The following is a 24,094-nucleotide window of genomic DNA, read 5'->3' on the forward strand; positions in this document are numbered from 1 at the left end:
TGCACTTCTGTTCAAACCAGTTTAGCTGCTTAGATGTCCACACACCAACTCAGGGAACTGAGATGAAGTCCAGACAGCTCATCAATTTACTTGCTGAGCAACACTACAACCAAAAAAGCTCACACACCAAGGGAGTCATAGGATGTGTATTCCCAAAGAACAAGAATTCAGCTAAACTGTTAAAGCCAACATCAAAATGAGAGAATGCTTTTATAGAATCAATCAACTCTCAGTAAGGGCAACTGATGTGTAAGCAAGCAGGCAGGACACAGATATGACCATTTCTATTAGGTAGGAGTAACTTCCTACTTTTGACTACTCATGGGAAGACAGACACAAACAGCCAAGTTGGAATAACAGGAAACCGTAGGGAATAAATCTATATTCAAGATACTCTAATTTGTGCACAACACATGCACTAGCCTGAATGCAGAAGTCAAGATTTAGCCTATATTGAGGGGTGACCTACTTCAAGTATCTCTTCTTGAGAATGGGAAATCAAGACTATGACCAAAAGCCATGCACACAGCAATTGTAATTTGAGTTCATTCAGTCATGAAGATGAGCCCTTAGGCATTTTGTTCCAATTTAAAACACAAGTTATATATACAATTTGAATAAAGCACTTCCACATTTAATTTAAGCAAAATAATTTTTATCAGAAAGTTACACAAACCCAAAAAGCTGTGTTTTTCAAAACCATACTTTATTTTTAAAGGCTAAGAGAAGTATTCAGAACTGTATTTCTTAAGCAAAAAGATTCACATTTCATTGTGCAGGGTCATTAGTAGGAGAAAAAGCATTTGGGGATTTACTTTTTTGCAACTGCTGTAGAGTTCCTACATCAAACCAGATTTGCTTAAAAATGGTAACATCAGTTATGGCTCAAGATACAGAATTACAAAAGAGTAACACAAACCTTGAAATTCAAGGGGTGAACAGGTAACTATGGTCATTTTTTCCACATGAAGATGTTTTAGCCAAGACAAACAGAAGCAACAACTGTCTTATTGGTAGCCAAATCCACTGAACACCATCAGGACAGACACTGCATCAAAGATACCCGTGCTGATAAATGCACGTGTTCGAAGAATGTTCTGTCTGTTCCAATTACTTCACCTTTTCCTCTGTATCACAAGCCTCAAAACCATGGGGGTATGAAACCACAACAACAGATTTTTTTTTTTTAAACAAGAGGCTACAAGAAAAGATGGAAGATCACAGAATGTGGTGAAGAACAAGTCATCACCTCTACAGAGACAGCAGGACTTTGACCAAGAAATTTTAATCAGTGAGCATGTAAGAACCCAAAACGACTCAGAACCCAGAGCTGCAATTTTGTTGGGTGCTCTCCCCTTCACCAATGTGTAACTCTGCATGTACATGTTCTGGATGGCTTGCATTCAGTGGGACAGAGGTAGTGATGGGAACAAGATTCCTTCCCTAAAGTTTCCAAATAGATGCAACCTGGTAAGCATGGCCCCAAGGAAGGGTGAGTGCAGCCAGCAGAGGGCCTGCCAATTGAGAAAGGACAAGAGTACAAGCACAGACAGGAAGCTGCTCTCCCATACCCAGACTGATAAATAAAATGTTACCTAAAGGTGCTGGACAAGAACCGAACAAGTAACAAAACATCTATGGCCTCAGCAATATGTACTTCATGCCAGATTGTGCAAATGGTAGAATTGTACCTTTGCTGCACAGTTGTGGTGATCAAAATGATATAGTATTTGCAGTACTGCCAGAAGTTCCAGTGTGTAACTAGCTAGTCTGATTATACCAATAATAGCTTTAAAAAGTCTATCACCCATTAAAAAAAAAAAAAGTTGTATTTGTGGACAATTCCTTTATCCAGTTAATTCTTCAGACTTGTCCCACCTTTGCTATTTTTCTGTCCTAAAGGGATTAAGACAGACTTCAGTCGTTCAAGTTCTTTCCCCTTTGCTCAGTGAGAGCAATAAAAAAAAAAAGAAAATAGCATGTTTTTATCTTATACTCCTGGAATACTACAATTTGTTATCAGAACGATAATTCAGAGAAAACTGTCTGTAACACTTACAATGAAAGGTTGCAACTGTTGGACAAGAAGGGATGGTTGAAAACTAGGTCATCTGAATATAATTTGAGTTCTAGAAACCAGTAATTGAATAAAGTCAATACCTGGGGCTAGAGAGCAGTTCTCCTTAGAACACCCCATTTCTCTTCTTAAGAAGATCAGAGGTAAAATGGTTTATTTTATTGCAACACTGGTTAGCCAAATCAAATCCTTGCCATTCAGGTATGATTTTTAAGAACCAGGGATTTTATGGTTTACTGCCAAATTTGGCAGACAATTTACTGATGAGATTCATGACCTTGGGATTGCTCTGGTACTTGGACATATTTGCTGGATTCTGGGCAACATCTTGGAATGCAACCATAACTTCTGGATCCTGCAGGACAAAAAGAAGAAAAAAAAAAGAAAAAAAAGGAAGAAAAATTAGGACATTTGTAAAACAACTCTTCAAAAGTGATTATGTAGTTCCACATGAATCTAGTCTTGCTCAGCTTTTACAGGACAAGACTACATTAGACTTCTGGCAAGAATTCTCTGAAGACAACCCAATAATACAGTGCAGGCTGTTAAAACTGTGTCACTAAACACCAGAGTCATTACTGAACTTGTTACACCAACAGTTCAGTGTATGACAAGGGGGATCAGATAAGACTTCTGTTTTCCCAGAACAGGAGCTATCAAACACAGCCACACCTACCTACTGTATTATTTCTGTTCAGGCATCTTTCAAATGCATTTTGAAGGAGGTAGGAGTTTGATGTATGTATCATGCATGATAGGATAACTCTACTCTGAGCAACAGCTGATTCTCATCCTTTTCTCATTTTTTCATTCTAGCAGCAAAAGCCTGAAACTGTTGGGTTGTGAGCAGACAATGTGGCAATGTTTGGCTTTTAAAATCCATCTAATTCTCAGTCATTCCTCACCTCCACTGAGAATTCACACTTGGAAAAGAACCTTGTTGTCTCTCATCACACACTCTGTTGCAGTTGATAAATACATCCACATTGTTGAATAAAGTCAGTGCCCAAAAAAAAGCTCCATCTTCTCTATTTAGTATGAGAGGTAAAAGGTATTAATACTTTTTTCCCATACTTCTAGTATACCTTGGGCCTCCACCAAACTTGAACTGGTTTTACTTGTTTTACCTGTGTATGTTTTGAACATAATGACTCTGTATGTAACAATTTTACATCTCAGCCTGGAAAAATGTTTCCATTATAAGCAGTATCTACAAAAAATTCCAATTTTCTTTAATTCAACCAAAGTGTAAGCAGTTTATTATGTTCAATACAATTCACAGATGTTAGCTCTAATTTCATCTGCTGTCCTTTCTAGGACATTTAAGTGTTTTCACCAAAAGACACACTGCTTCCTAGACTTCCAACCCACTGCTACAGCAGGCATGTCCTTTGGAAATCATCACATTACCAGTGTGCTCAGAGCTGTCTGTGCTACAATAACCTCATCCTGTATCTATTCTAGCATCAGACTCAGTCCAAAGCTGTTCAACAAGTCTGATCCTAAACTGCATTTGGTAGGTGTGGACTCTACTGAAAGCACCCACACACCTCAGTCACATTTTATACATGTTGGGAACCAAGAGGTTCTTATAATCAAGTCTTATGGGAGGACTTACAAAGGTGTTGTCTCCTTCACAAAAGATAATCTGCAAAGTATATGGAAAACAGAATGCTGAAGTTCAGAAAAGAGAGATTAGATACATTCTCTCCACTTTACAGGATTCCCATGCAAAAAAAAAAAAAAAAAAAAAAAAAGGCAGACTTTCACAACCTCAGACTTCTTGAATTGATTTCAAAATAGGGCATGTGATTATAAAGATTGTCATGTTATTAAGTCTGTGGTTTCATTTCTATATGAATCTGGAACAAAAAGCAAAGTAATCTTAGTCACTAATTTCTGTCAAAGCACTCCTAAATGAATGTTAAATATCCAGTTTTATGCTATGTGTTTCACTTTCCTATAAATTCACAGCAAATAAGTGATTCTGTACTTTTGTGATTCCCTGGAAGCTCTCAACCTTAGAGAGTGCTTATAACATCCAAGGTTTGACAGTGATGAGCAATATTATCAAAATAAAGTGTAAGACTGAGGATATCAGCATTTCTGGAGGGAAATGTTTAGTGCATAAGGTGGAATGGTAGCCATTCTATTAATGGTACTAGGGAGACATTCAGTTTTCTACTGTTCTGGTCTTTAGTTGCAGAAGGAAAAATAATACTTCCAAGAAAGAGTATTATTTTTTTTCCAACTTAACACATTTTGTTGGAAGTCTAACATATGGCTACATGTCAAATAAGGAATCCATAGGTTCATCTTACACATAACTTCTTATAGAAAAAACTTCTATTTGACTCCAAAATGCACATGTCATGTGTCTAGAGAAAGCAGTTGCATATGCAAGACATTAAGTACTAGACAACCCACCAGATAGACAAAACAGTAAAATAAAACACTAAAATTACAGTCAATTCTTCTGGAGACTAGAAAGCTTAGGGGCAAATGAGCTAAAAAAGGATGCATTAGAAGTCACTGCAAAAAGTCACAACTTGCTACCATTAAGAAGCTGTGAAAAGAAATGCAAGAGAAGTTTTGCTGCTTTGAGGAAAAAAAAAAAACCTGAAGAAATAAATCTCCATGTAATGGAACCAGAAATCTTCCTCAAGAAAGAAGTTTTTATAGTGGTTTGCAGAGATCACAAAATCAGAGAATTGTTAGGGTTGGAAGGGACCTCTGGAGATCATCTAGGCCAACACCCTGCCCAGGCAAGATTTATGCCAATGACAAGCAATAACTCCCCTAAACATGTCCACAGGCAGCCATATCTGATTCTTTGGTTGCTTCTATGGATGACAAGATGAAGTTAACAGTAAAAATCAGTTTAATCTGGCTTGTCTTCAGGCATCCACAGTTGTCAGGTTTTACTGAACTGCAACAAGATTTAGGTACATTTCAGTGTTAACTCATGGAGAATAGTCTCCAAAATGATGAAATCACAGCAAGTCTAAAGAGACTGAGGTAGTGGCCTTTACTCTTAAAATACTCCCATTTTGGCACTGACTCCTCACTATGAAAAGCCTCTACAGTTACAAAGGAATTTTGGAGTGACTTGTGCGATTCAGTATGTTCAGACTGTTTTGTTACCTCAGATAACTGACATAATAGCTGCCAGCTTACATTATCCATCAACATATTCCACAGCTGCACTGGGCAGATGCCAAGCAGTAGAAACTACTGTTTTTTCAAACTAGAGCTTACAGGGCCAATTCAGAAAAGACCAGAAAGCAGAGTTGGACATTTTAGGAAAAGGTGGCAGTGTAGACAGAGATCAAGTTCTAATAAATCATATCTAGATAGCTGTACATGCTAAAGCCTGCCTGCATTACCAGAAGACACTGTCAACACACATTTTTTCAAGAGTCCTACCCTATGCTGGGGCATATGTAATCAGCATGCAATGGAGTCTTCTTAAAGGCACGTGACAAGCACTTAATATTTAGCTGCACCTCAACACTGTTTTCAGCAACCTCTCATCACAAACTGCAGTGCTGCAGCAGGAAGTAGCCAGGTAAGGAAGACAGCTACAATCAAGGGCCCTTTCTGCTTGGTTTGCATGTGAGCCAACACTGCTGACTGTGGCAGCCTAAGTAAAGGTGTGTTTTCCAACATCAGCAACCATTAAGGGAACAAACCCATTAACTTTTGCATGGAAAGTGATGATTTTTTCTGATTCCAGGGCATACTGAATAAGATTCCTTTGTGATGCCTTTATTTCAATGAGCTGAGGACAATATGTAACTCTACTCACAGCAATCCAGAGAAAAGAAACAAGACAGTTTTGTACTTGATCATATTAGAATGCAAATTGAACTACACACTCAGCTCTGACTTTTTCTAGCCCACCTGCCCTTAAAATGGTGTTGTCAGACACGTTCCCTTTAATCTGTTGAAATACTTCTCTTGAGTAGAAGTAGTTATGACACTGAGCAATTAATCAAGCCTACCAGGGAAGTAAGCTTTCTGAATATGATTTCAGAAAATGCCAGATGAAGAACTATTCTGATACTACTTTGTCTCTGGCAAAACCTCAAATATTTAATCTCCTAAGAGAAAGACAATTCTCATCACAATATTATTATAATACATTGTGTAAGAAAAATATTATCAATTTTTTTGTTTGTGCATAATTATCCTGCTATAAAGTGTGTGCATTCAAAAAATGAGCAAGTGAATTATAATGTGTGGAAAAGGACCATTTGAGAGACTTTCTGTATAGAACACACAGTTTTGCCTATCATAGATGGGGGGCAGGGTTTGTGTGTCATCTTTAATTAAGCTTCCATTAGTTTGCAAAACAGCTAACATTTAACCCATACAGTCTGGTGTCACACACATGAAGAAAGACTTTTACAACAGAAATAAGCAAGCACCCCCCATTGCCATCCAAAAGGTCACAACTTCCTTCCTCCCCTTAGGCTCATTCAGAAGGTGTAGCTTTGACTTTAACAAATACTCACCTGCATGGCTGCAAGAACTTCTGGATCACTGAGGATCTCATTGAGACCTGGCATACCTGCCATTCCTGGCATGCCTGCAGCCCCAGGAAAGCCACCTGAAAATCCAACACAAGAAAAATGTTCAACTCAGCCATACTGTAATTATGCTCACTGAGACCAAGACCTACTCCTTGCCACATCTCTAAAGCCGTGTCTTCCATATGGCTGCAGCTGGCCCACTCAATGGAAAGCAGGCTCTTCACCTTCACTTTCTGTTAAGACAGACATCTCATTTCATCCATGTTTTTAAACCAATTGAATAAGAGGCTTGTACTGAGTACAGTTCTTTTCCTGGTTAACTAAAATGAGGTAGGTCTCAAGCTCAGGAAGATAAGGAGTTTGAATGCCTGGGGTGAACAATTCAGGGCAGAAGCAGCTCAGTATTATGTCCCAGGCACATTCCACACTAGGCAGGAACTTTGGGTTTTGAAAAATTGTGCCACCAATGGGAAAAAACTCCAACAAAACCCCAAGAAAAACATCCCTGAAGCAAAATGCTTGAGGTTCTCTTATGGAATCCTTATTCTGCAGCTTCTTCCCCAGCTGTGCTGAGCATGACGCATATCTGGTCGCTATCTGGCTGCTGATCCAGTTGGAGCACACACAGCCTATCTCAACTCTTAACTACATCTCAATCTTCAAGAGTATCAGTACTTCTGTTTCTCCCCAGTTCATTGTATAACATGGAAAGCCTGATTTTTGTGAAGTTGTTAAGGATAACTTTCTTATAAGGTAATCAGCACTACCTCCCTAAAAAAACTATTCTGTTAACAAGAGCTTGCAATCAGCAGAGATTTCCCTCATGTTCAACCCAAATTTTCAACTTTAAAACTATCGCTCTTAAACGGATTCAAGGCACCCTGAGTAATTTAGAAAACATTTTTATACTCATTTTTAAACACATTATCAAGCAAATTCTGCTTCTTTTGTTTTCCCAGACCTAAATCCTTTCATTCTGTTATTCAATTATTGATCTCTGCCTTCCCTCTACTTGCTACACAGCATCAATCCTCTTCAAGAGAAAAAATCCCATCCTCTTACCACTAGCGATCCAAGAGTTATTTCTATACGAGTTCTAAACTTCACATAGGATTTTTCTGTCTTGAGAACAAATGCTATAAAAACTACAGTTATAATACTCCATATGGAAACAACAGCCACCTCTACCTCAAGTATTTGTGCTTAAAAATAAAATACCTGGGAAGCCACCTGGGAAGCCACCAAACTGAGCTCCTCCTGCCTGTCGTCTTGCTTCTTCCTCCTGCAGATGAAAGCACATCATTCCACACAAAACAATGGAAGTGCAGCCTGTTTTCTACTGCTCAACTGGGTTTAGGAGAAAAAAAGCAGCTGAGACTGTTTCAGGCAGATCTGCCATCACAAGAAACAAAGCACTCTACTATCTTCAAAGCCACTGACAAGAAATTGCTCTGCCTGTTCTTAATTCTGCAGGTTAGTTATGCAAGGTATGCTTCTACTGAATACAAACACTTAATACTGTATAATTTGTTTTAGCTCCCCAACTGTATTTTTAGAACTCCCAACCCCCACATATTAAAATATATTATTAAAGCACAAAAAAAAAAAAGAGGCAAGCAAGCTGTACCAGGAATTGAGGAAGAGAAGCAAAGTATTATTCTGAATTTAAAACCTCCCACTTTGGGACACCTAAGTACTTTAAGTGAAACTTATTCTGGAATAGTCACACAATAACTGACTTCTTGAAATACAGGACTAGTAGAGATTCCAGAGACTGCTTTTGTCACAAGCAATAAAAGCAGATGAACTCAAATGCCTTCTTCTCCAGACTTCATTATTGGTTAAGTAACCAAGACAGCAACCAACTCTCCAAAATTTAAAACTTGCATTTAGTGATTTTCTTTCCTTTGCAATTAATTGTAACCAAAATTAACACTGTCCAAATTATTAAGAAATATTAAAGCCTGAATATTCACCCTTTGTGCTTTCTCATGCTCCTCCCGTGCCTTCTTCACTCTTTCCATTCTTTCCTTGATTTCCTTTTCTTCACGCTTCCGCTCATACTTCCGTCGGTGTTCTGCAATTTTCTGAGCCTGTCACAATGGAATACCAGGAGTTCCTATTCATTTCTAGCATCTCACACCATGTATTTCAGTACAAAACACATGGAAGCATAACCAACCCATGGAAGCATAACCAATCCATCCTACCAGTTCTTAAAACTAAGATCTGATTTCACATCCTAAAAGCCTTTTTGTTTTAGGAGCCATTTGCTACTTCCTTCCCATGGCAGTCAGTCATTCATGTCTACTCAACCCCGACTGGATTCACCAGAACATGCACTCTACCTTTTTTTTTTTTTGTAGCAGTTTTGGGACTTGCATTATTGTTAGAACTTGAACATGTTATTATCTCATATCCCTTTATGCTTTTATCCTGAAATATTGATTTCTCTGGGGCTAAAACCAGCAACTGTCTTGGAAAAAGGCACAATAGGAAGTATAATTCCCACTGCACATACACACATTCTAGATAGTGTTATCACTGTTTCAGATGCCTCTACAGCAAGTACAGACCAACACAAGCAGACCAAATAATTCCTCAACCAACCCAAGAAAGGGCTGGTGGGGAGGAAGTTTGCTTCCTTTTCCTAACTTTTTCCCCAAATGTATTAAATCTATAGTCCCAGTGAAAGAAGAATTCACAATGAACTTCCCAAGGCTCCTCACTCAGGGCTCTTAATAACAACAGAATTATTGGCAGCACTGGTTTCCCAAAACAGAAGGTATCCTTATAAATAATTGCAAAAATGTTTCATGATTTCAGAAATAGTGAATGATGGTTACTCTGTAACATTCCTGTAACTGAAAAATGCATAGCAAAATCTGTTTGCAAGAACAAAGGTACTGCTTAGACAATGGATACTCTTGTATTCTTTTAGAGAAATACCCTTATTCTTTAAAGGAAAAAATTGCTTTTTAAATAGAAGAAATTTGATACAACTTATTTTAGTTAGGAGATACTCCTTCCATACTACATTACTACATTACTCCTGAAGTGCATCTGCCAGAGAAAGCACGCTGGAGGCAGTATCACCATGATATTTTCTGAAAAATCCTCTTTGCCCAGAATTTTCTCCTGGGGGGCTGAGAAGCCTCACAGAGGAATGAAAACAATAATTATCTGATTGCTGCTCCTGTGTTTGCTGCTTTGGAATTTGGTCTGGCCATTGTTTACCAAAAGGTGAATATTTGATTGGTTCCATGTGAATTGTTTATTCTTAATGGCCAATAACATCCAGCTGTGTCAGACTCTCTGAGTCAATCACAAGCTTTCATTATCATTCTTGCTAAGCCATCTGATGTATCCTTTATTTTAGTATAATTTTAGTACAGCATTAATATAATATCATAAAATAATTAATCAGCCTTCTGAGAACATGGAATCAAATTCTCATCTCTCACCTTGTCCTGGGAACCCTCAGAAACACCACAGAGGCAGCAGGAATGATAGGGAGTGAATGCAGTACCTGCTATCAGATCCTGACATAACTGATATTTAATGGCTCATTAAGAGAAAGTTAAGTGTTGTTTTCTTTTTACTGAAGCATAAATAGTTTCCAAATTTTAGATTTTTGTTATTTCTAAGTATTTCTCAAAAGGAACTAAACGCTTTTAGAATTTGACTTAAAATTTAGCTGAAAGTACTACAAAGTAAAAAATTCTAGGGAAGCTTGAAGTGAATAAATTAGATGAACACATCATTTTGAAAATCACTCATGGAAAGAGCCTATGTTTCTCCTAGAGCTACATATACAAATTCACATGCAGTTAGCAACTACACATCAATGTATCACATGTATTCACTCTGTTGTTTCTGTGCTCAGGCAGATTAACTGGGAAAGAAAAGGCTCCCCCTCAGCCAAGCATTAAGTATTACTTCTTATGAAAACCAGTTGAGACCTAAGACCTAATTAAATTAACCACAGATCAATAGTCTCCAAAAGAGAAGACTAGTAGGTTGTAAAATGGTTTCCATTGTCATTTTGCTGGAGACAGCAAAGACATGGTAGAAAAGCTGAAGTTCTTAGACACAGGAATGTTTATGCATGTGGGGGTTTAAGCTTGGCTGGCTGCCAGATGTTCACAAAGCCGCTCTCTCACTCCGCCCTCCTCAACAGGACAGGAAGAGAAAAGTAAGATGGAGAAACTCTTGGCTTGAGATGAAGACAAGATCACTCACTCACTACCATCACAGGCAAAACAGACTCAACCTGGGGAGGATTCATTTAATTTATTGCCCATTAAAAATGGAGCAGGATGATGAGAAACAAGGACCAAACTAAAGCAACCTTCTTCCCAAAGCTCAGCTTTACTGCTTCCACCCTGAAGAGCAGAGAGAGATGGGGGCCACTATCAGTTCATAACACTGTATTTCTGCCACTCCTCCCTTTTCATACATTTTTCCTGCCCCACAGCATACAGCTCTTCACAAACTGCTCTAGTGTACCCACAAGGTACATTGCTTAAACAACAGACTGATCCACCATGGGTCCCCCCTGAGCTGCAGCTCCTGCCACAAAACCAGCTTCTGTGTAGGCTTCTCTCCACAGGCTGCAGCTTCAGCCAAGAGCCTGCTCCCCAGGGAACTCTCCATGAGCTGCAGCTTTCCTGAAGGCAGATCCACTTCCTCTCTCATGGGATCCTCCATGGGCTGCAGGGTGGATCTGCCCCATGTGGATCTCCGTGGGCTCAAGACGGACAACGTGCTCAACCTTCACTGGCTGCAGGGAAATCTCTGCTCCCATGCCTAGCACACCTCCTCCCACTTCCCTCTTCACTGATCTTGGTGTCTCTAGAGGGGTTGCTTCTCTCATGTTTTTCTTCTTTACTGCCCTCCCTCTCACAGCTGTTACACTGTATTTTTTAACCCTTTCTTAAATATCTTTTCACAGAAGCACCACTAGCATCACTGACTTGCTGGGCTTTGGCACCAGCTGGAATTGGCTCCAGGTCTCTCCTTACAGGAGGCCAGCCCTGCAGGCTCCACCTTCCCCCAAACTCCCTATGTAAATCCAATACAATGCAACAGCTGCCATCTGTAGTGTGTCAATCACTTCAAAGGAACAGCAAAAACATGAAAAAGAAAGCCTGCTATCAATAGTGTTACAGAAGTTTCTCCTTAGAAGATTGCTGGGGTCAGCCAGGGGAGAACAGCTGAAAACCAGTTGTGCAGAGCTGAGGCTGCCCTCATGGGGCTGGCTAATGAAAGTACAAACCACAGCAAAATGCTTCCTTTGGAAAACGTGCTTAAGATCAAAGCTTTGATCAACTCAGAAATATCTTGGGGAAAAAGTCAATTATCAGCTATCTCTGCTTTTCAGAAGGTTTTTAGTCTAGATTCTAAAATACCTGGGAAACTTCAACTGCTTAAGATTCTTCTTTTAAAAATTGAAAAATGAACATATTTCATATTTCTGTCACATGTCCAGCCCCACACATTAAATTTCTCTACACACAGCCATAAACAGCTGTTACTAAAGACAGAAGTATTTATAAACTCAGTCTGAAGTGTTGGAACACATACAAACACATTTCTTCCACACAATGCCTGTTGAAGAATATGAAGGCAGCTGTGTCACTCAGACAAATCCAGGAAAGACCTCCAACATTCCTCCCCACCTACCCTTGGCTGCACCTCCTTCAGCATGGCACTTGCATCTTCATCATAATCCAGTTTACAAGCTAATGCAAGATCATGAGCAGCCTCCTCCCAGTGACCAAGAAGTCTGGAATTCAGAAGACACCAACAGTCAGAAGGGAAAACTGAACACTTGCAGCTCTTCAAAACATTTAACCATGCATCAGTCAGAAATTTTACCTAGAGCTACAAGGAGTTTAAGAACCATGGTGACTCCTCTAAGCTGCACACTACAATACTGTTAGAGGACACTTGTTTGCTTCATATCCTTATGGTAACTTCTGTTTGAAGTAACAGTAAGTAAAAAACTCTCCATGAGATTATGTCATCGTCTGCTATAAAGAATGACCTAACAGGGAGAAGGGTACCCTAGCTAAACACATGAAACACTACTACCACCAGGCTTAAGTGGACCCCCTTACTCAGCACTCAAACCTCGTGAGTAGATGCACCACATCTTCATTAAAGCAGTCATGTAAGCCTCTGTGCACACGTCTTTATTATTAATTTATACATACTCTTGACAATTAAAAATTTAAGCAAATGGTGGTATTACTAAATGGTGAAAGCACTTTTGCTCACAGAGGTATTAATTCAAACTATTCTCCTGTCTTCCCACTCTTAGGCTTCACACTGTAAATTAAAACTGCAGATACAGTTAACAAACTAGTCTCTAAACACTGTCCAAGATGCTTTTTTTCAAGTTATATTAGCATTTACTTCTTCCACTTTTATATAAGCCATAAGAATTGTCACCTTATTTCTTGATTTATTGTTATTAAAAAAAAAAAGTTGAACTACAGTTGGTGGGATTCCTAACACCATTTTAAATAATTACATTGTTTGCAACAAATGGTTCCCTAATAACCAGGCGCTTCAATTCACGATGTGAAAGAGCTCCAGGGTCTAAGGGAAAAGGACAGCAGAGAAATGTTCAAGAATTATGGGTCAGTAAAAAAACCCAACAAACTAAGTGAAAACAAAAGACCTCCAAACAAATAAAACAAGCAGTCCTAGATCTCACTATCTTTACCAAATAATTACAAAATATTATTCAGAAAAGCAGGAAGCCATTAGAAGATGAGAGCAGAAGGGTGAGTGGAGGGGAAACAGCACCAGGAGAACTACTCATAAATTGCCATCAATATATCACCATCCTTTCTATTCTCTAAGCTACATACTCAACACAATGGTTTCTTGGCTCACAGCTAACAAACAGGTCTCAGGTACAAGACAAACAGTTCAGAGGCACAGAGAAGGAGAGAATGTGTGAACAAAACTATTCCCCCCAAGTAAAGATAATATCAAGTACAGGTGCAGCTCATTACCTATGTGCTTTCCCCCTCCATTTATAGGTCTGTGCCGAGTCAGGATTAATCTTGATGGCTCTGTCACAATCTCTAATGGCAGCATTTGGCTTCTGTAGTTTCACAAAAACACTGTGGGAACAAGAACATTTATCATACATATTGAAATACCAAGTTACTAACTTAAGCTGGAAATAATTTTGGATGACTAACAGGCAAGCTAGTGAGATAATGCATTTGAAGAGCTGAGTTCAAAAAGATTTCGTAGTAACATAGATAACAAAGTCACTAAAATTTAGTCTCACCCTCCCAGCACCGTAGGTGAGTCATGAGCAAGAACTGAAAGCATTCATTGTTCAGACTCAAGCCTTGCCAGCAAGAATAACTTCAGTGCAGATGAGAGGATACAGAAATGCAAAGGACAGTCCCATGGTGGTTGGGGTCTATGGCCAATGGCAACTAGCAATTTGAACAAAACAATATTCTGCACACCATATTGCACAGTTCTTAACACAGTAACACAAAGAAAGCATAAGGAGTTACACAGGCTACAAGGATCAACAGCTAGAGTCATGAGGAAAAGGAGGTAGGACATGAGTCATCAAAATCAAAAGCAGCAAAACAAACACAAACTCAGCAAGAAGCCCCATTCCCTTATCAGTTAAATGTAAAAATTGAAAATTTTACACCACACAAGCATCTCAGACTAACTAGTAGAATGGTACTTTAGGAGGTTCAAGTAATTAAAATTAAAAATCTCTTAAGGAAACACTAAAAACCATTCCTGAATTGACAGAAATATTCAATATTCAACATATTCCATGCCAGAACTTCTACATCTACATCTAACTCTATATCTTCCTTTTACATGTCTTTAAAAACAGTTTGTCAACAATTCCTGTAAGTAACTTCATTATTAAGGCTTCTTATAAAGCAAGCAAAGCACAAAGTCACACATTGTCTTCTAGGAACAAACAGGGGACAGGGTGTCAGGGAAGTGTCCCAAAGCTACACCTCATCAATGAGAGCCATTTCAATGGTGCTGGCTCCACAAAGCCCCATGTCTCTCAAACCCACAAACCCCTCACAACCAAAGCTATGGATTACTCCTAGCACTTGATCAGCATGGAAAGTTTTACAATATCCCAGTTTCTTTCTACAACAGACCAAATAGAGGGAACTTTTAAACTTCTCCTAACATTCTTAGTCTTCATTGCTACACCCAGTCCTGAGAAGACAGGACACTGAAAGAGATTTTAAACATACTGTTATGATGGCAACAGCAACAGTGTATTAAGGTACACAAGTGGTGTTGCATGCAAAAACTTTGATATGGAAAGGGAAAAAAAGCAAGGCAAGTACCAGTCAAGATGTATTACAATGGAACAGTATTTTATATTACAAAGAACACTAATTAATCTTATGAAAGTTTATGTTCTCTTTGAATAAAATTGCTATGGGAAAGATCCACTAAATTATCATATCATCCATGATTAGTGGTCCTTTGTGTAAGAACAGAAAAAAAAATCTCCTTCTGCCACCCATACTTGTCAAGCCTTCCTGAAGAATCAGGAAGATAAAGATGTTTGTTCATTATGAATTTAGAAAGTTCCCAAAGCATCATCTGCAGTCTGGTAGATGTAAGCAGCAGTAAGGGGGGTGAAGAATGGGCTGAGATACAGATGCATCCTGTTCAAACATATGACTGTTGAACAGAACCTGTTCTACTAACTAATTCATTTAGTAGGTACAACAGGGAGAGAATTCATAGGATTCTTATCTAAGTTTGCATCTAAACAGTGTCATTTCAATCATCATCTTAATCCTACAACACACTTCAGATTTTAGAAGTGTTTGTAACCCAGCATTATTCTACCTCAACATACCAAAAGCACTATTGTTGAGGAATACTTTCAGTGCAGGAATACTCCATGCGCAGCTGCAGTGTCAGCTGAAGATTGGACTCCAGGTGGTGAGAGCCCCGGGCAAGAACTGGTGTCAACCTTTGCACAGGGACCTGTGGCCCAGCCAGGTGACTGGACACTCAGACACAACAGGAGCCCATGATCTCAGACTTTCACAAGCACAGACTGTGAAGGTATAAAAGCCCAGGGCTTTCTTTGTATGGAATCCCTCCTCAGAGGCACCAGCTCAAGCTGTTAATTTGTTATTGCACCACGATTAAATTATTTTAAGAATCCAGATGTCTGAGAGTCTGCTGGGAAACCCAGGGTCAAGACAGTAAGGAAACCTGATCTGACTGGGAGTGTGGGGGATGTAGCTGCAAAGGTGCTTCAGTTCTAACGCAGGCAGTGCAAGCATGACTGCCAGGGTGCCTCCTGCAAAGTGTCCTTAATGTTACTACAATGCATTTTGGAACACTATTCTGTTATTTACTCTCTTACCAAGATTCTTTATATGGCTGCTACAGCAAATCTGGTGAGTCAAACAGAAGAGAAACTGCATGAAATGAACACTTTCCTTTCCCTCCCGTGGTTGAAGTTTACACAGATCCTCAAAGTTGCCTTATACTTAGGCTCCTTAAGGAGAATAACAGAACAGGCAGAGACATAAAATCACTAGGTTATGACTCACCTTGCCCTCTTGGCATACAAGATGGCCAAACAAGGATTCAGCTTGATAGCTTCTGTGAATAAGTCAACAGCCTTCTGAAGGTCCCCTAAATACAAGTACCAGTGAAGTTTCAATGATTATGTAATGAAATAACATCTGAATTCCCAAACTTGCCTTACACAGCGTTATGTGCTTAAACACTTCTTAGATAGAAGATTAGCAACAAAGAAAAATCACTTTCTCCATCTTGCTATGTTACAGAAGTACAAACTCCAAAATTAATGCTTGAGGAGAAGAGATATTTTCCCAGTTAAATTTGTATATTTAACTTTGAATGCAATCAAACAGAATGTCACATCTTTACCCTTTTCACTGCTTTAAGACAAACCACTAGAGACACTAAACATAATATGGAGGGAATTACCATCATGACCAATTTGTAATTAAGATGCTGTAGTACCTCCTTCCCCCTTCCACCTTTCCCAAACTATGGCTACATTGGAAAAACAGTACTTGAAGAAGCTTTCAAGCTCTAGATAATTTTGGGTATCGAACAAGAAGTATGTTTCCTCCTCCTCAAAAGCATTCATAATGGTCCAAGATATTCACCTGCTTTTTTATAAGAGGAAAACCAAAACAAATGTCCCTGAATAAGTACTAAAAAACAATTTATCACCTTCACCGAGAGCATTTATTGCTTCCATCTTCTTTTCATTAGCTTGATCCGCCATCTCTTCAGTTACCTAACAAAATAAAATGAAAAACATACACACAAACCCCAAAAGCTGTAGAGTCCAGGCCAAAATTACCACACTAAAACTTCACCAATGGAGAAAATGCTTCAGTTGTCCAATTCCAGAACCTTCATTTTAATTTGCATTGAAATCATAGGTCAAAAAACCCCACAAAACCTTTGTTTTCAGCTTGAAGACATTAGTCAACATTATTTTTAGCTATAAAAGACTTGAAAGTTAAGTTGAATAATGGTAGAATTCTACATATCTAGTTTGCATGGGTGTTTTGATAAACTTCTTTGGCATTTTCTGACCTGATCATCCACATGGAACTTTTTGATTGACTCTAACCTTCAAAAGGAAAAGAATGTGATTTTAAGCCAGTTAGTTTTCTGTTTAGAAGAAAATGAGACAAAACAACAGCTGGTTACACAGATAATAAAGTATTCGTCCTCCCTCAACTGCTATCCTTGATTACACTCAAAGCCTCCTATCTTTCCTACTGCTACATTGAAGATTTACTTACCTCCACATTTTCATCTCCCATTTCTTGAGGGTCATCATTGTCTGGTTCAATCACTCCCTCATTATCAATTTCTGGGGGAAGAACAAAACGCAAGACTAAGCTCCATCTACAGAGACAGGATTTTCAGAATCATTCTCAGATTGGCAAAATGCAATCAAGTCACTATTTTCCCCACCTAAGTCGCTCTCTTCACTTTCTGGTTCAGGTGGTTTAACGGGCTCCTCTGGGTGTTCCTCTGCTTTGCCCTGAGAGAGACACAGATTTGTAAGCACACATTAATTCTGACCAATGATCTATTTCCACTCTCAAAAATAACAATGTCTTTGAGAAATCAGATTGTGGTACAGCTGAACTATTTTATTTTTAAGATATGAATCTCCTTTTCCCTCCTCTCAGATTAAACCTATCATGTATGCAAATATTTCAGAGCCCAAATCGGGACTTATGAGCTTCTATTATTGGTAAAGCTGGTCCTTCAAATTTTTTAATTCAATAACCAAAACCAAATAATCCAAATAACATCCAATTCAGATCCAGTTTTGCAGTGATTACTAACTAACCCTTCCAATATTCCTGCCTTCCCTCACATATTCTCTGGATCGAAAATTCTCTCAATTTAATACCATTAAGCTAATGTCCTTTAGTAGGGAACAATAAGCTGATGACAGTGGTTTAAATATTGTTTTCATTTGCCAAGGTCTGAGATTATTGCCACTTCTACATAGATATTTTTTCAAAAATTTCAAACGTTTTATTGACTTCTAACTAAATTTCATCTGAATTCCATAACTTAGCACAACCTGTCTATTATCATAGATACAAGCTGCTTGTCTTTATACTTCTCTTGTCACAGACTATATTCAGTACTTATACACAATCCCTCCATATTGCTCTAACTGGCCAGTAATTCCAGCACCCACTGTCTCGTTAAAAAATTAAAAAACATCTTTTTTCCAAAAGTATTTCAAACTTGAAAATATCTTGATATAAATATCTACAAGGCAAATTTATTTTCTCCCTTAAAACGAATCAACAAAAGCCAACATCTTCTACAATACTGCCTTAAAAATTTGATAGTTCTACTGATCCCTTCATTACTTATCATGCTCATTAATACTTCTCACGAAAAGATTATAATATAATCCACTAATGACTAGAGAAATGGTTTCTAAACAGACAAGAGAAAACAAACAATAAAAAAAAAATCAAGACTCTGTATAGCATTTGCATTACAGAGAACATCAGGCATTCAGGATTAGGGAAATGGAGCATGATAACACTTGAAATTAACTAGGAAGCCATCTGTAACAAGTTATCTAAAACACAATGGGCAGGCTTCACACTGAACTCTCACATTCACCCTCTCTGACTGAAAACTGACAGCAAATTTTCCCCTTCTGCTTCTCAGTAATTTTGCCAGCATCATTTTTCAGTGATAAATTCTTCATATCTCACCTTACTTGTCTCCTGCGTGGAGGCATTGGCTGGAGCAGGTGGTATTGTGCCTCCCATACTTTTCAGCAAAACAGAGAAAAGACAAAACAAAACAGTAAGATTATCAAAATAGTGGCATGTATTTTATTGATTCAAATCCTGATAATCTCAGCTTCTTGTTGTAACACAAAACATGATGATCCATTTCACTGGCAAAGCAGTAAATAGAGTACACATCCCCCACACTTTTCTCAGTGTAGTGCAATGCACACTGTTGTACAACTCCTTTGAGACTTGTACTCACTTGCATCACACCCTTCACCCACCCACCCCTTCTCACAAGGAAAAGCTGCCTCTTGGCCCAAATGGATTTTCTCCTTTAAATGTAACTTATGTTTGAATCAAAACCAGATATTATGATTAGAAACTTTTTTTTAACAGAGGTCAAATAATTAAAGAAAACAACCTAAAATGCCTATTTAATTTAAAAAACCCTACTGCCTAGAAAAAAAATAATTTCTCTTACACATTGTAATATTCCTGCCTCTCCTTCACCACAGTTAAGGAGCAATCTTGGTGGAGACAGCATTCTGTCAATATAGAATAAACTTCCACATGCTACTGACTTTGATTAGCAGCCAGGAATAAGCAGATGCTGGATTCTCCAGCTCTTAGATAGAACATCTAATCATACCTATGACAGCACACCACAAGGAATAGCATTCCAAGCCATCCCCTGCCCCACATTTCCACCTACTGATGGTTTTCAATAAAAATGTTTCCATGAACTCAACAACTCCTTGGAGCCCCACACAGCTGGTTAGATGGGATAGAAGGGAGAGGAGGAGGTGACTAAACAGGGCTGGGCAGGAGGAATTGGAAGGATGTAGGACTATCTGCTTTCAGGAATTAGTGCAACACAAAACTGTATCCCAAGGATGACAAGTTATAATTTCTTAAGTCAAGCTACTGAAGTTCATTCTCCCCTCTTTCCTTCCTCCTCTCAGGAGCACCTCAGAGTCAGGCCTCAAACTGGCTGAAAAAAACCCAGAATGAGGCAGAAGAGGACAGAGATAGGGATGAATGGGGGAGAAAGGGTAAAAGGAGTTGCAGGAGTTGACAAGATTGACAGGTCCTGGCACAAGGCCCTGCAGCGAAAGGCAAGCGAACAGCATAAAACTGCTTCTCATTTACACAAAAAAAAACCTGTCAAAAACCCCCAAAACCAACCAACCATCCAACCAACAAAACCCCAACAAGTGACAAACATCAGCATGTTCTGAAGCTATCACAACAATCTCTGTGTCCCTGGGATGTTGACATTAAAGTGACTAATCAAAGTTATACTGCAAGGACTAAACAACTGCGGTCTGAGAAATCATTACCCAGCCAGGCAGAAAACACAAAACATGGACTAACTAAATTCCTAAGTTCCTCCTAAATTTTTGCCCATGTAGGCTGACAATGGAACACATAACTCTATTAGTCTCTAGAAACCAAGGAGAGGACTACAGGGACCATCTAGTGAAGTCTTGGAACTCTCCTTCTGCATAGAAAAAGAAAACTACAAATTACAAAGCATTTTAACAGAGTTAATAGCTAACATCCATGGTATTAGCTGGTTGTAAGTCCGAAACCTTAAATCACCTCAAGACTGAAACAAATGAGTCAGTCTCCTCTGCATTCTTCATATCCCTCCAAAAATACCCAAGTTTAGTTCAGTTTGAGAAATGTTTACTAATATACATGCATGTTTCATAATATGCTATTTCATGAACTGCCAAGGCTAAACTGTTTCACTCACAGTACGTGAAAATATTCTTGCTGTCCTGGTGATCTCTATTTAAACTACAGTTATAATCCCAGAACAACTCAAAAGCAAGTTACTCTAAAATCTCTTAACCCAGTATTTGATAACAAAGAATGAATGCACAGCAGGGATATATGCAAAGTTTGGAATGTATTAAACCTCAGCAGTATATGGAAACACAAGACACTCTTGTAGGGAAAGGCAGGTACTGAGCTGTAGAAAAAGCACAGACACACACAAGGCACACAAAGAGTTTAGTGTCTGATGCCAGTAACAACTGGGAGTTGTCAGGACTCCATTGCAACAGTGACTGCACATTTCCACTCATCAGGGCCATGAAAAGTGTCACATTTATGACTTGTTGGAAGAACTGCAAATGTGATTTCTGCAACACTTTTATTATTGACAGCAAAATTATCTTCAGAGAGAAATTGGATTACCATGAATTCAAAAGGGTAAAACCTATTTGAACAAAAAAGTAAAAAAAGGCAAAAGGCCTTATTCATCAATTAGGGATTCTGTGGCTTATTTTTAAAGATTGCTATTGTTCAGTCGCAGGGTTTTGAAATGTGTTTCCTTTAATGACTCATTTCATAATAATTCAAGTAAAACATTTGTATTTTTATGCAATTATGAAAAATGGGCTTGATAAAAGGAATGTCAAAACACTTTCCAAACACACTCACACACTACCCTATGCTTTCTCTGCAAAGAGGATCAATACAGAAGTTAAATACAACAGCTAGGCAGAACAAGAGTTAGAAAACAACAAGTGAATGAAACAGGTAAGACTTAAGGTTACTGATGCAAAATTAACAGCCAATAAGAAATAAAGCATCCCATTCTGGCTTCATGAGTAGTTAGCAAAATTTAAATTAGAATCACTAGGTTTAAGGAAAAAAATTAATCAAAGCAATTAGCAGAATTTTAGTAAAAAAATTAAATGATGGATTTTAGTATAATATAGTCATTATTCTAATCACTCTTAACACTACCTAGGTAAACAAACTTATGTCTTTCAGATTAAGACAGGTAAGCCAGCCAGAGATATAAGAATTATCGAGTTTATTCCCACCTGAAGGCAGGCCATGCTGTTTGAAGCAGTTTCCAAAGAATGATCAGGCACTTAACAGTTCTACTGCACACAAAACTATTATGTAAAGGCAGAGGGAACCCCCCCAGAATTCCAGACACGTGTGAATGGTAAGTAATTTGGGTACCACTACCATTATCCAAGTGTATTACTTAGGTAAATATTTACCTTAAATATGAAAACTCTCAGAAAACTTAAAAGAGTATTTTTTATGTTTTGAGATAAAGACATTCAGTGAAGATGTTACATGTAAGAAACATTTCATGGCTCTAAATGCAATTACTGTATTAATAAGACAAGCACCAAATAAAAATTCTAAAAATTAACCTGGAAATTAAAGCCCTTCCCATTAACATGGAGAAAGTCAGATGGCCATCATTCCATTCCCTAACACTTTCTTATGCAAAAAAAGAAAGAAGTCAGTGTTCTTCCTCTTTCCTCTCCCTCTTCAAGCAGCCTGTACACACCTTCAGATTTACCCAACAGAAGGACTGGAAGAAGCCTAGGGTAAGTTACTGAAGTATTTTATGCAACAGCAAAAGGAATAAAAGACCTGCAATAGGATGAGACAGACATCCATCTCCTTCCTAGGCAGAGGTGTATCTACTGTCAGTACTGCAAAGCCAAGTTCAGTTAAATACCAGTGGCTTTACAAGCACAGTATTTTTCAGATGCATAAAAAATTTAAATATCACTGAAAAAACCCCATTCATTGTAGTCATTTTCATTATAGGATGTATTGTGAAATGCCAGTGTCTACTTCTCTCTCTCTCTCTCTCTGTATATATATATACACACAAAAAATCCTGCTTAAGGTTAACACAAATTTTCTAAAACAAATCCCAGCTTGTCACTAGATAAAAATCTTTTAAATTCTCTTTGCTTAACATGTGCACCTGAAAGTATATCCCTCACTTCCCAAGAGTTCTTTAGCGCAGCACTCATAAAAGCCAAGCACAGGCACCATAACTGAACACAGGGGTTCTGTGGGCTCTCTGCCAGCTGCAAAGAATCCCAACCCTTCCAGTCTCGTGCTTCAGGGCGCTCCGGGTGGAACCCAAAGAGAATTTTTATCTGGGAAGCATCTGTTACGGCAGGCCCCGCTCACACAGAATATGTGCAGCGCTAACAGCAGGCACCTAAATGGTTCACAAGGAGCGGAGAATTCGACTACCTTTGAGACGTTAAACTTCAAAGAGTAAACCACGTTTCGGACAGGTATTTTTACATAGCTGCCAAGTATTTTGTGCTTTTGGGTACCAGGATGTAAACCAACGTCACTCAGCTCCCCACAAACTCGGCTCCTTTTTAAGACAGGCTAGCCAACTCTGCTGCGTAATGCGAGAATTAGCTCAGTAAGTATCACTCTGGGGCTTTCCAGCCTGGAAAGCTCAGCCATTGAGATGGCCGGGGGGCAGGCTTTTTACAATGGGAATAGCCAGAGTTAACGAAACAAAACAAAAAATGAATTAAGGCTTTTTAAGGCGGCAGGAGTAATCCCAGCGGGAAGGGGAGGACAGGGCGGGAAGGCCGCAGGGCGGACGGGACCGGAGCGGACCCGTGAGGGGGACACTGCGCGCCCCCGGCCCGGCCACGCGGCGCGCCCGCGCGCCGGCACGCGCTCAGGAGACACGCCCCCCTCCCCTCACCGCGTCCCGCGCCACAACACCCCTCCCCCCTCGCCCCTCACGGCCGCCTCCTTCCGCGGCCCGGGACCGACCTCTCCACCCACTCGCGGAGGAAGGCGAGCTCCGGGGTGTGCAGCAGGCCGGGGTTCTGCTTGCACAGCCGGACGAAGGCCCGCAGCTCACTCAGCTTGCGCGAGTCCATGGCGGCACGGCAGCGGCCCAGACGCGTTCGTTCCCCCGCCTACCCGCCGCGGAACCTTCCAGCCCGCCCCGCCCGCCAGAGGCCCCGCCCACAACCGATCTGGTCCCGCCTATAACTGGTCTGGTCCCGCCTACCACCAGTGACCCCGCCCAAGCCAAACGGTGTCCCGCCCATAAGCTCCATGAATGCGCCCACAAACGTTGCGCGGCGCCGTGGAACCTTCCAGCCCACCCCGCCCACGCCTTCCCGAGGCCCCGCCCACGCCGATCATTTCCCCGCGGCGTGGGGGGGAAACGTTCTGGAAGCGGCAGCCATGGCCTGGCAGTTGCGCTCCGCCCCGTGCGGCGCCGCTCCCCTGTTGCCGTTGCCGCGGGCTCCCCCTCGCGGGCACGGCAGGCGGCCCCGGGCGCTCCCGAGCCGGCGCGGCGCCGCTCATTGGCGGCGGGCCGCGCGCCGTGATGGTGTCAGCGCGCG

At 39.9% G+C, this 24,094-nt stretch overlaps 1 protein-coding gene across 1 annotated transcript; it reads right to left on the reverse strand.

Annotated features, from left to right (window-relative positions):
* Window positions 1-685: 685 nt before the first annotated feature.
* ST13 (ST13 Hsp70 interacting protein) lies at window positions 686-23,676 on the reverse strand. The gene is made up of 12 exons (XM_066549563.1): window positions 23,511-23,676; window positions 18,909-18,966; window positions 17,629-17,698; window positions 17,454-17,524; window positions 16,870-16,936; window positions 16,215-16,299; window positions 13,641-13,751; window positions 12,298-12,400; window positions 8,589-8,705; window positions 7,831-7,894; window positions 6,595-6,689; window positions 686-2,432 (listed from the first exon to the last, which is right to left on the reverse strand). Exons 1-12 carry the CDS (start codon window positions 23,618-23,620, stop codon window positions 2,304-2,306), a joined length of 1,080 nt encoding a protein of 359 aa, XP_066405660.1. The 5' UTR covers window positions 23,621-23,676; the 3' UTR covers window positions 686-2,303.
* Between the last annotated feature and the right edge of the window lie 418 nt (window positions 23,677-24,094).

The sequence above is a fragment of the Molothrus aeneus genome, chromosome 5 (assembly GCF_037042795.1).
Source record: "Molothrus aeneus isolate 106 chromosome 5, BPBGC_Maene_1.0, whole genome shotgun sequence".
NCBI lineage: Eukaryota > Metazoa > Chordata > Aves > Passeriformes > Icteridae > Molothrus > Molothrus aeneus.